The following is a 13364-nucleotide window of genomic DNA, read 5'->3' as shown; positions in this document are numbered from 1 at the left end:
TTGCAATTGGGGTTAATTGATTTTCGGGGGAGCTGAATTACCGAGCGGGGAAACCACGATCGGAATTTTGAACGATGTCTGCTGCCGTGTGCGGAAGCAAGAGATCTTTCTTCGAAGAACTTGCCCCTTCGCCGCCACACTCCAAGAAGCTACGTTACTCATCATCATCGATTCGATTCACTCCTCCTTCTCTCATTGATCGCCTTCGAACTTTTTTCCCTCACATGGATGAGCTGGTTCTAGAGAGAGTACTTCAGGAATGTGGCAATGGCAATGATCTAGATGCTGCCATCAAGAGGCTGAACGAGCTTTGCTTGGGGACTACTGATGGAAATACTGGAACTGTTGAAGAACCACAAGTTGAAGTTAATGCGGACACAGATAAATTGGAAGAAGATGATGGACGTTCTGCATCTGATAACTTGCCGCCAGTGGACAACCTTCCTAAAGATGGTGCAGAATGGGTTGACTTTTTCGTAAGAGGAATGATGGTTGCTACTAGTGTTGATGATGCTAGAGCTCGAGCTGCTACAATGTTAGAAGCCCTGGAGAAATCAATAAGTGCCCGTGTAAGTGCTGAAGCAACAAATGTTCAGGAGGAGAATTTGGTGCTAAAGGAGCAAATTCAGGTGCTGACTAAGGAAAGGAATTCTTTCAAAAATGCATTTAGAATCCAACATGAGCGATTCTCTGATTATGAGGAAAAGAACCAAGAGTTGCAGCAGTTGAAGCAGTTAGTATCTCAATATCAGGAACAGATCAGAACTTTTGAAGTGAACAACTATGCTTTGGCAATGCATTTGAACCAAGCTCAACAGAGCAACCCCAACTCCTTTCCACGGCATTTCCCTCCTGATGTCTTCTAATTGCAAAGCCAGCAAAGTAGCTGAATTTTTTCCTTGGGTCTAAGGTTCTGTTATTATTAGCTGAATATATTTCTTTACACAAGTGTTGATAATAATATGAATTTAATTTTGATGCCATGTTAGTATAAAGTAATTTTATATATGTATTCAATATTTTATACCGTGAATATATCAAAATTAAATTCAATAATAATGGCCAGCATTTTATTTTGATAAAACTTAGATGTTTACCTCCAATCTATCAATTGATACATTAAGGCAAATTGCAAATGATAATCTGTTACTAATAATCTTTTTTCATAAAAAAGAATGCAAGCCTTTTGGACAAATAATTACTGATGCCAAATCAACCACCAAAGATACATCCAAACTACTTTCACATTTAGGCAAAAAGAAAAGCAACTGCCACATGTGAATATTTTATTTGATGCTTATATACCAATTGAGAGGAGAACATCAACTTTAGTCTTTAGCCATGCACAAGATAATTATATACTCACCAATAAATGGTATATATTAGTTTATGCATAAACTTATATTTATTTTTAATTCTATGGTTATGAACGTTAGTCAAATTAAACAAAGTTGAGTAGGTATATATACACACTGCTATATATGTCACCCTTAATTAGCAATTTAGCATTGATTCCTCAAACTACCGTTTAATGTGTGACACGCTTTGTAAAATTCTCTCCTTCTTCATGTGAATTATTATATATATATTACGGCTTAAGTGGACCATGATTCTCTTCTCAATCCTAGCTACCCTTTTCTTAAGAATATAAGTATAATATTTAGACATATGGTAAAAGCTAATAAGATTATTAGTGTTAAGTAAATGTAAGAAAGCTAATTAATAAAATCTAACTTTATTATAGACATATGCTTAAAGTATTGAATAATTGATATAGTTATGGAAGAATCTTCTTATTTTTACAACTTTTTTCGCTACACAACCTTCTTTTTTAATTTATAAATAAACAACCCTAGAAAACCCAAACTTTGTCATTGCCAATTTTTCCTTACACATTGTCCAAAATGGCTTTTTCTCCATACAAAATTCTCTCTCTCATTTCTATCATCTTCACCATCTTCACTTCAATGGTATCATCATTGATAACCACACCAAACAATAACAACACCAGTACTATTACCATTCCCCTATCTCCATTATTATTCACAGACAACAAGCACAATAATAAGAACCACCCTAATTCTTCATTAGATCAATACCAATCCCTCAAACTCCATGCTTATGCTTCCATAACAAGAGCCCACCACCTCAAACACCATAAAGCCAAAAAAGGCTCATATCCCTCCATCATCAAAACCCAAGTTCAGCCTAAAAGCTATGGAGGGTACTCCATAGACCTTAAATTTGGAACACCACCACAAACATTCTCTTTTGTTTTGGACACAGGAAGCAGCCTTGTATGGCTACCATGTTCATCTCATTACCTATGTTCCAAATGTAACATAGACACTAACAAGATTTCAACATTCATTCCCAAGAAATCCTCCACTTCCAAGCTCATAGGATGCAAAAGCCCTAAATGTTCATGGATTTTCGGGCCCAACGTAGAATGTCAAAATTGCCAAGAAAGTAAACAAAATAATTGCTCGCAGATTTGTCCAGCCTATACAGTTCAGTATGGACTGGGCATAACTGCGGGCTTTCTCCACTTGGAGAATTTAAATCTCCCCAAAAAAATTGTACCTAATTTTCTTGTAGGATGTTCCGTTCTTTCCATGTACCAACCTGCAGGTATAGTCGGATTAGGACGTGGACCAGAGTCATTGCCACGTCAGATGAACCTCAAGAAATTTTCTTATTGTTTACTCCCTCACCGCTTCGACGACTCCCGAGAGGGGTCCGACCTCGTCTTGCATGGCGGTAGAACGGCCGGAAAAACCGCCGGCGTTAGTTACACGCCGTTCGAAAAAAATCCGGCAGGGGAAAACACCGCATTTGCGACCTACTATTACATTCCAATCCGGAAGGTAATTGTTGGTGTGAAACATGTTAAGATTCCGGCGAATCTTCTAGAACCGGATTCCGCCGGAAACGGCGGATCCATAGTGGATTCTGGAACCACGTTCACGTTCATGGACAAGCCAATTTTCGATGCGGTGGCGCGTGAGTTCGAGAACCAAGTGAATCTCACGAGGAATAGGGTGGTTGAGAAGCGTTCAGGGCTGAGTCCATGTTTCATTGTCGCTGCCGACAACAAAACGACGTCGTTTCCGGCTCTAACATTGCAATTCAGAGGCGGCGCCAAGATGATTCTCCCGCCAGAAAATTATTTTTCTTTTGTTGGAGCAAAGTCTGACGTGGCGTGTTTTACAATTGTTTCCGATGAAGGATTTGCGGCGACAGCGTCGGCGGCGCGTGGACCTGCGGTGATTTTGGGGAACTATCAGCAACAGAATTTCTACGTGGAATATGATTTGGAGAATGAGAAGTTTGGATTTCGGCGTCAAAATTGTAAACGCAGTGGTTAGTGATAGGAGAATTATATATTAGCGCCACCGTGTAATGTTAGAATGTGCGGCGGAGACAATGGCCGTGGGTGGCGGTTGTAGTTTTAACTATGAAGTGCATGGCTGTAGTAACATATATGCTACTCTTTTTAATTATTTGTCTATTTTTTATCAAAGCTTAATGATTTTATCATCTTAAGGTTATTAATAAGAAATATATATATATAATAGACTGCAATTTGGATAATATAATCTATCATTAGCATTCTTTTGTTTAAATAATGGGTGGAAACTCAACTGCATTGAAGTTTATAAGTTGATAGCTGATAATTATTAAATAAAAATTTAGTTAAATTAATTAAATTATTTAATAAAAATTTAGTTAAATTAATCAAATTATTTAATCGTTTTCGCTATTAATTTAATGTGAAGTTAACTTTTTTTGAGTTTTTACCTAAAATATTTTCACATTTAAAAATGTTATTCATACACCAAAATCAGCTACTAATATATTTATATATAAATATATATATGATTTAATTTATTTTTAATGTGTATTTATATTTCAACATATATTTTATACTGATAGCTAATTTTAGTGGCTGATTTTGATATAGACTTAGCTCAGTTTGGATAAACAGTTTAATTAAGTTATTTTTGAAAAAATAGCTTAAACAATAAATAATTATATTAAAAGTAGTTTATAAATAAGTTATTTTGTGTTTGGATTTTTAGTTCTAAAAGTGTTTATTTTATAGAAATGTGATAAAAAGTAGTAATATTACGAGAGAAGTCATGTTTTTTTAACTTCTCTATAAACTCCTAAATAACTTTTTAAAAAGTTATGTTTTTGTTTTAAAAATTATACCAGACATTAATACTATTACTTTTTATAAGTCAAAAGCTCAAAAAATTACTTTTAAAACTTTTCAAACATCCCTAATATAGTCTTTTCACCTTTTATGTAAGATAAAAAAAAAAAAGAAAAAAGGCGATGCATTATTTTTTGAATCTTGTCAAAAGATAATGAGTGCCCATAATTCATATAATTTGAAATAGTGATCAAGGGTGTTAATCTTAATAATGATTTTTTTTTTGGGAGAAGGGGGGTATGTGAATTTTTTTTTGAGTCTTGTTATTTTCATGTCATCATAATTCCGTCCATTTTTCAAAGAATGTAATCTTCATGACATATAAAAGAATTCTCCTGATATATAACACACACAAAAGGAGTGGCACACATCATAAGGTGATTATAGTGACCTATATATCCATGCAAAAAAGTGAAAAAGCTACAAATTGTTAATTGTTTCAGCTATTGACTTTTGAAATTTGATCCTTGGAGTGCTTTATTTGTTTTCTTCCCACAGAAGCAATTATATATGCATACAATTGTCATTATATATATTCCTTAGCCTCTCACTTCGTTCTTCCTTGCTTAAGAGATTTATGTTTTAAAAAATGATATGCTCTCCAAAAAGGGTCATTTTTTTTTCTTTTCATGTTCTTTCGGAAAGTTTTCTTTCAATATGGGGACTACTTAATAAAGGGTTTTTGTTATCTTTGATTTATTCTTTGCTCCCTTCTTATAAACTATTTTCCATCTTCTTTTTGTCCTCTCTTACACAAGAATGGCACTACTTATTTGTTGCATGCATGGATGTATATATAAATTAAAAAAGGTTATATATATTTTTAATACATTTATAATATCTTTATAAAAATATTTTACTATCTGTAATAGAACTTTTGTTAGCAAAAGTTATAACTCTATTATTATGAGTAAAAATTTTGTTATTGTAATAGTAATTGTTCCTAATAATATATATACTCCAAAGACAATTGTGAGAAAAAGTATGAATGTAAAACCTAAAATTAAAGTGAGTCGTGGGTGGCTTTCAATTGAATTGCGTACCTCTACTCCACTATATAAAAAGATAGAGTAGTTAGTGTACGTAGCAGCCAATAGGGTTCGTTCATTTACTAAATAAACCATTTCTTTTATTTAGTATATAGTAAAAATTTAGATAGAGTCAAATTCACGTAAAATTGATAGTTGAGAGACGTTAAATAATTTGACTGATTTGACTAAAATTTCATCTAACGACTCTCAATTATCAATTTCACGTAAAGTTAACTACATCTGAGTTTTCACCTTATTATATTAATGCATCATATGGGATTTTAGATTGTTGAATTGCTTAAAGCATAAGTTATTGAACAGTTTGATGGTCTCCTTTTTCTTATGCATAGCTCAATATAATTAGGCATTCTATTAGTAGCCTAATTAATTAGTATAATCTCATACGGTTTTATTTCATGGTCTTCTCATATACGTGAACCCTAATAATGTTAATTCAAATACCATGCATGCAACTAGACAGTCTAATATGGTCAACCGATATGAATGATAAATTTATAACATAAAAGAGTAAATATTTAAATTAGATCTTAAAAAATTTTAAATTATATATTTTAGTTTTTAATACATTTTTATTATTTTAAAATAATTTTGAGAATTACTCGTATCAAATGAAATAATTCTTTTATCGTTATTGAAGGAGATTAATTTATCTTTATTCGTAATATAATGATTTATATTCATTTAAACTCGTGTACTACTAAACAAGGAAAGTATATCATTTTTATTTTCATATAATTTATATCCACCACTTTGCACATATATATATATTTTTTTGTTTTTCACACCGTATTTTCTATTCCAATAAATTAAGAACAAATTTATCGTGAATCTAAATTCCATTTAAAGATTTATTGTTGGCCAACGATTACTGCGTGCAATAGACAAATTTAAATAATTTCTCACACTTACTTAAACAAACTAATAAACTAATTACTATATTAACCCAAATTAATTTCTACTTTGCACATACATGCCTTTCCTATTAATTAGCTGCTATAATAATATGCTATGATTGTTACAGCAACAATAAGGCCCCGTTGGAAGGTAAGAATCATCAAGAGTGAATGATGATGGAGTAGTTTCTAATTCTTTCTTTGTCCAACAAAAAGGGGCAGAACGTTTACAATTTTGTCAACTTAACTACTAAATATCTTAACCGTTAATTATAGGGACAATATATAAAAGGTTTAATTAATTTTTCGTTTTCTACAAATTTATTAAATTTATAATTAAATATTTATATTTTTTTAATTAAATTCTTAGCATGCTTTTAGTTCTTTGACCGCATATATTTTTAAAAAAAATATTCTTTTAATTTTAATATTTTTAATATAAAAAAATTAATTATAAAATTAAAAATAATATAAGGATCAAATTGAAAAAAGTATAAAAATTTAATTAAAAATTTAGTAAAATTATAGAAAATAATAGAGTAATTAAATAATAAAATTATTAGTATAATTAGGATCAATTAGATCGATTAGCATCCTCGTAAGCAAAAAGGATACATATGCATATTTATACTAGTAGGAGAGAGAGAACCTTCATGACTCGAGCAATGTGAGACTAACTCATAACACAATATAATAATATATGCTAAACTAGACTACTATAATTAATGACACAAATATAAAGATATATGCTCCTACATTATTCTCCCTAGTTGAAAAAAGCTTTTGTATTATTCTCCCTGAATTGAAAAAGGCTTATCTTATATTGGTGAAAGATTCTATTGGTAAGTACATTTGGTCTTAAAAGATGTGAAAAGACATAACTCAACTGGATTCTTTTGACTATCTACATGTTATAACGGAGTTAATATGATTTTCTTGCCATCTTTAACAAAGGAGTATATATTTTTAAAACCAACATGAATAGCTCGAAAATCATATTGTTAAGGATGTTCTAACAGTAAGTGACATGTATCCATTGGAATGACATCACACTACACTTTGTCTTTGTATTTGCTTTCTATAGAAAATTGAACACAATATCGCTTTGTTACTTTAACTTCATTTCCTTTTTTAACCAATGTAACTTGTAAGGATGAAGATGTAACTCGATTGGAAACTTCAGTTTGTCTATTATATAATTTAAAACAACATTTTCACAATTTCTGCTATCTATGATAATATTGCAAACCTTCTCTTCAATCGTGCATCTTGTGTGAAAGATGTTATAGCGTCGCCAACTCTCATCTTCTGTTACCTTTGCAGTATTCAAGTTTTGATGAACTACTAAAGCTTCTCCAAAATCAGCTGAAATTTTTTCAATAGCATAGTTAACCTCACCTTGGTCCTCTTGCTCCTGAAATAATATTAATTAATCTAATTTATCCTAATTATACTCTAACAAAAATAATAAATAGTAACCTTAAATAAAAGTAATAAACTAATAATTCATCCTCTTTGCTTTTTTTTTTTTGTCTTTTTCAATTGGACCTAAAAAGGGCCCAGTCCATCATATTGAGTATTCAAGGGTTTTTTTGGGTCTTGATATTGGGTATTCAAGTTTGACCCTACACAAAGATATTCAAACAATTAAACCAACCTTGGTTAATGAACACAAGGTTTTGGATTGAGGTCAGATGCAATTTATCAGGCTTCGGCCCATATAAATAAAAATATTTTAATGATACTATGCCTGATTTAATCATTTAACCTAAAATTTAAAAATAAAAATAGAAACTTGAAGTTACTTAAATGTATTACAGTAATAAATACTTAAAAAAAACCCAAAAAATAAAAAGAAAGAAAACTTAAGGGTACTAAGAGAAAAAATATACAAGTAAAATAATAACAATAAGTAGTAGAGTTGATAATTATATAATATTAAGTCACACGTGTTCAATTATTTTAAGAAAAAAGTTATTTAAAATTAATAAACTAATAATTAAACATTACGCATTTAGATGATGTGCTTAGATAATTTTTGTGGAAGGGAAAGGTGGAGGAGCGTTATTTAAATTATGTCAAGTGGAGTAAAGTTGTCACTCCAAGAAAATATAGAGGTTTAGGAATTAGAGATACCCAATGTGTAAATTTTGCTTTATTAAGAAAGCTTGTTTGATAATTACTGCATAATAAAGATAAATTTTGGGTAAGAATTATGCTGGCAAAATATTTATCAGAGAGGTCTTGCTTTTCACCCACTTTTTCTAATAATGTTTCAAACACTTGGCGAGCGATTTATAAGACAATAGAAAAGTTTCGTGATGATTTTGATTGGTGTACAGGTAGGATGTCTCAATCCTTTTGTGCACATCTCTGATTCTCATTTGAAGCTAGAAGATGTCTGGCACTATGGACATTGGCGGTGGGATATTCTTTGCACAATGATTTTGGAAGAAGTTAAACTTGATTTGATGCTCTTTGATCCTATCAAGCAGGCAGGAGATAAAACAGGTTGGTTTTGGACAAACTCAAATACTCTCATCTATTCGACTAAAAGCGGGTATGAATGGCTATTGAAGAAGAAATTTGGCTAAAATGATAATGAAAATTAGCTCTGGCTTTGGCGCTTGAGGATACCGGAGAAGATAAAGTGTTTGCTCTGGTTTTGTCTCAACAACGGAGTTCCCACAGCTAGTTACCGGTTTTAAAGAGGTCTTGCTAGCTACTTCTAATTTTTGTCAGAGATGTTATCTTGCTCTAAAAGATATTAACCACGGCTTTATGTAACACCCTAACTACCAAAGTTCACACTTACGGCTGCGCGACTCTGATAGCTCGGACATTACGACGACTTTTATACTATTTAATACTAAAATATGAGCCTGTTTAAAACTTTAAACCGCAATTCCGATCCAAAAGATACTTTCATCTGATATCATACATCCATAAATACCATACAAATTACAAAAACTCATAAAGAGTACATACATATATACACTTATATACATAGATAATATTACAAGCATTATCCAATACAATTCCTATCCCTCTTACAGAACATATCAAGATAAAGGCGAGGGTACAAAATATACTAAAGCAATACAGAGTTCTCAACAACAACTAAATAAACTCTTCGTAACTTCTGCGCCCATATCCTGAAAGGAGAAAAATGTAGGGGGTGAGAACATCATCCTCGAAAGGGTTCTCAGTAGAGGGTTTTTGGGAATTACTGTAATAGGATACGTGAAGATAATAGCATCAGTGATTAATAACCGTCTTATGCCTCTTTTCAAAAACAACGGTTTACAATAAAAGTAAAGTCGGAAATCTTTTCTGAAAGAGGAACCGTTCAATTTTTAAAACATCAAAAGCCTTTCAAAAAGGTTTATCTAAATTGAACCAAAATAGCCTTTCATATTTTATTCCAAACCAAAAACACAAAGCCGAAATCAACCATCAGTTCATCTCATTCCAACCACGGCCCTAAGCCCAAACAATCCAACAACAACCAATCACCACAGTCCAACAGAGTCCCAATAGCAAACACAAATAGGAAGATGCAAGCACAAACAAACAGTTATTGCAAGTAGAACAGTTAGCAATTAATCACATAGGCAAACTAAGTATAATATGCACACCCAAACAATGTCACATAAATGCATATGATGCATGCCTATCCCTAGTGGCTGATGATATCATCTGTCGGTTATAGAGCCAACCCGACAAGTCCTGGTAGCTAGCCATTGGACTGTCCATCTGTCGTGTCTCCCCAACTCGAGTTATACTCAATATAAGCTTGATCATAATCATGATCCATATCCATCACCCTCACTGGTGAATATCTATCCATCACCATCACTGGTGAATATCTATCCATCACCATCACTGGTGAATATTTATCCATCACCATCACTGGTGAATATTTATGGGGGTGAGCTCGTCCGGAAATTTCACAATGTCCGGCCACCCTAGGGAAATTCAAATCTCCGATAGTGAAAGTGCAAATCACAATTATCAATATCTCAGCATATATGCTTTCATTCTCGGCCATGGATCAACATCCATCGCAGCCATCCGGCTCTCGGTTCAATCCAGAACCAGCCAATATTCATAATCATACACAGCCATTCCGGCTCACAACAAAACAACACTTCCACATTCAAAATCATCAAATTCATGAAATCGGCATTTAAGCCATAAATAATTTTCTGAATTCATTTCACTTTGAAATCAAGTTTCAACTCTTTTCAGCCTTGGCTTTAGAAATCTCGTTTCTCAAATCATCTCAGGCTCGTAAGCCAAATTTACTCAAAGTGAGTTCCCTTTTTAAAACAAAGCCACTCTCGGCATTCTCTTTCCAAAACTTCCAAAACCATGGAAAGTCAAAGACTCATTTTGAGAACATTCAAAATCACCCATCTAACAATGGGATTTTATAACAAAAGTTTCTCGGCAGAGTCCCAAGTCTTTAGGGAAGGTCAACCTATATCAATTCCTTAAAATTCATTGAAACTCTTAAAATCATGGATTATCGGTTCAAGTAAATAAAACTGAATTTATTATGAAACCGACCATACAAAATCACAAGTTCCAACCCGGTCCAAAAATCAACTCATTTGAAACGGAACCGGTTCGTTTGAATCAAATCACCTTCAGGTTTCTTTTTGGAATCCATTTTTCTAACTCTTCCAAAATGCCTCAAACTTAATTACTCAATCAAAAGTCTAGATTCCTTTGAAATCAGTAAAAGACCCTTTTTATATTGAAATCAATATTAGAGCATCATTGTTTCCTTCAGTGATTCAAACGGTAAAAATAGTTCATTTCTAAATAAGTCAAACTCAAGGCATAAAGTTCACTAAATAAATTAAGCTTGAAAATACAAATATTCTCTTAATAAATCAAATAATACAACTTCTCAAATCCAATCCTTTTTAAATAACGTTTTAAACAAGATTAGGATTTTGTAGGAATTCCGGCAGCACCTCCCTTAAAACTTGGACTTTTGCTACCCGGTTCGGGTCCCAACTAAACCGTTTCTCATTCCTTTCCAACAGCTCAAAACCAGAAATCAATTCAAAGCAAGCTAAATCCAACAGTCGCCTCAGTGGCATATCTCAAGAAAACCATTTCAAAGTCAACTCAATACCAACCGATTTAACTCATTTCCAAAGCTCTAAAGAATCGGTTCAGCAATAAATCATTTATCAAAACAAAATCAATTAAAGCAACCCAGGCTGAATTTCAAGAGTATTCTATCTTTCACATCATCAAAATAATCAACTCAATTCAAATCAATCCTCAACAGATTAAACTCAGATTTCAAATATTTAGAGGATCAGCTTCACAACATTACATATCACAAAGCCACACAACAACTCAGCCAAACCAACATCCATAAACATTCGAGTCAATCAAATAATACATAAGGCTGATACAATCACCAAATACACATTTTATCACATCAGTATCCATATGTAATAATTCCAATACATAAGACATAGTTTTTAGAAAGCGCCCCTACCTCAAAACGCAAATCCATAACCCAAACGCGTCACAGTAACCTCCTCTCTTAAACCGAAATCACCAACAACCGCAACCTTGGCTCCAAGCCATTCCCGCGGAAACCACAGCAACGCTAATCACGACATATAACAATAGAAACTCAATCTTATAGCAAATGATGCCGCAAAACCTTAGTGTATGAAGCCAGAATAGTAACTAGAGAGCTTTCAAATTGAAAACGCTTACCGAATGAAGAAGAAACAGCTAAACCGGAACAGCGGCGGTCTCTGAACCGGTTCAACGGCAGCAGCCCGGCAGCCACCTCAAGCAGTAGCAGTGACCGGACTCCGGCAATGGCGCCTGGAACCCACATACAGAGACGTTAAAGCTTCCAGAATCTTAAACGAATGAAGACCGAATTCAAAAACCCTTACCGGCAGAGTTTTCTGGCGACGGCAGCGGGGTTTTCCGGCGGCCAGGCACGGCGGCGCGACTCAACACAACCAGGCAGAGCGGCGGCAGCCTCCAGCAACTCCGGTGAGCTTCCTCAGCGACGGTGATGGCCGGAGCTTCGGCGGTGCTAACCGAGGCTTACCGGCGGCAGGAACGGCGGCGATAGCTCAGTGCAGCACGGCGGCGCCTGTCCTTTCCCCCACCGCGAGCTTTCTGTCTCTCTCGCGCCCTCTGTTCCGATGACGGCGGCCATGGCTTCACCGATGAGACCAGGCGCGGCAGTTTCAGGCCCTCAGACCCCTTCTCGCTCGCGTACCCCCTCTCTCCGTGTCTCAGCTTCGATGGCGACCCCCGGTGGACCAACGACGACGACGATAGCGCGGGCAGCCGCGACGGCGCGACGAGGCTGGCTCCATGGTGCTGCAGCTCGGGAATGGTGACTCGCGAGGGTGACATCGGCAGGCCTCTTGCGGTGGCTGTGACCCTCCTCCCCTCGGCGGCATCAAACGGCGGCAGCAAACCCCAGTGCCACCGGCGCAGATCCTTGTCTCATCCTCAGATCTCGCTCCTCCCGCCTCTGCGTGACGCGACGGCGCGGCGGTAGTGACACCCGCCGGCGCCGTCCTCCTCCTCTCCTCTCCTTCCCGTTCCTCTTCTCCCACTTTCTGCTCCTCTTTTCTTTCCTTCATGGAAACAAAAAGGAAGCTGTGTGTCGTGAATGAAAGAAGGAAGGAAAATAGGTCAAGTGTGGCGGCTGGGTTTTGGGAGCTGAGTGGGGTTGAGAGAGAACTAGGTCGGGTAATGGGTTACCGGGTTAGGGTTTTCCTTATTTGAAAATTAGGGTTAAGGGCATTATAGTAATTTCACATAAAATTAAGAATAATATGGTAATTGAAATCCAATATAAATCCAACACTTATTGTATATGGAAAAATACTATTTGCTCATCTACTTTTACAAATTATTTTCAACAAAATGCCCAAATCTAAAGATTAGAAATAATATAATTAATTTCTCTATTTTCCAAAATAGCAGTACTAATATTCAAAATATTAGTTACTTAGTCCAAAACATATAAAATACTTATTATTTCACAACTGCTAAATTTATAATTTAAATATAGAAAATAATCCGACAATTATAAAATTGGATAATAATCATAACTTATTTCAAATTCAATATATCAAAACTTGCTTTAATTTTCTTTAATAGAGGAATTTCTGAAATTAAAGCTGCAGAAAC

General features: G+C 34.6%; 2 protein-coding genes and 1 long non-coding RNA gene across 3 annotated transcripts; 2 read left to right on the top strand and 1 right to left on the bottom strand.

Annotated features, from left to right (window-relative positions):
* On the top strand, window positions 1-866 carry LOC107628600 (uncharacterized). Its single transcript, XM_016331228.3, has one exon. It carries the CDS (start codon window positions 75-77, stop codon window positions 864-866), a length of 792 nt encoding a protein of 263 aa, XP_016186714.1. The 5' UTR covers window positions 1-74.
* A 1010-nt stretch (window positions 867-1876) lies between these two features.
* LOC107626354 (aspartic proteinase nepenthesin-2-like) lies at window positions 1877-3612 on the top strand. The gene has a single exon (XM_016329223.3). It carries the CDS (start codon window positions 1905-1907, stop codon window positions 3366-3368), a length of 1464 nt encoding a protein of 487 aa, XP_016184709.1. The 5' UTR covers window positions 1877-1904; the 3' UTR covers window positions 3369-3612.
* Window positions 3613-9069: 5457 nt separating this feature from the next.
* LOC148575489 (uncharacterized) lies at window positions 9070-12922 on the bottom strand. Its single transcript, XR_015905028.1, has 4 exons — window positions 12104-12922; window positions 11916-12029; window positions 11689-11802; window positions 9070-9319 (listed from the first exon to the last, which is right to left on the bottom strand). It is a non-coding gene; the product is annotated as an uncharacterized LOC148575489 (long non-coding RNA).
* Window positions 12923-13364: the final 442 nt, after the last annotated feature.

Source organism: Arachis ipaensis, chromosome B2 (assembly GCF_059453495.1).
Source record: "Arachis ipaensis isolate K30076 ecotype BB chromosome B2, ASM5945349v1, whole genome shotgun sequence".
In the NCBI taxonomy this organism is placed as follows: Eukaryota; Viridiplantae; Streptophyta; class Magnoliopsida; order Fabales; family Fabaceae; genus Arachis; species Arachis ipaensis.
This window is presented reverse-complemented; position numbering and strand designations above follow the sequence as displayed.

Bases quoted from the DNA above. Each gene is read 5' to 3' on its own strand.
- LOC107628600 (XM_016331228.3), top strand. From the start codon at position 75: ATGTCTGCTGCCGTGTGCGGAAGCAAGAGATCTTTCTTCGAAGAACTT.
- LOC107626354 (XM_016329223.3), top strand. From the start codon at position 1,905: ATGGCTTTTTCTCCATACAAAATTCTCTCTCTCATTTCTATCATCTTC.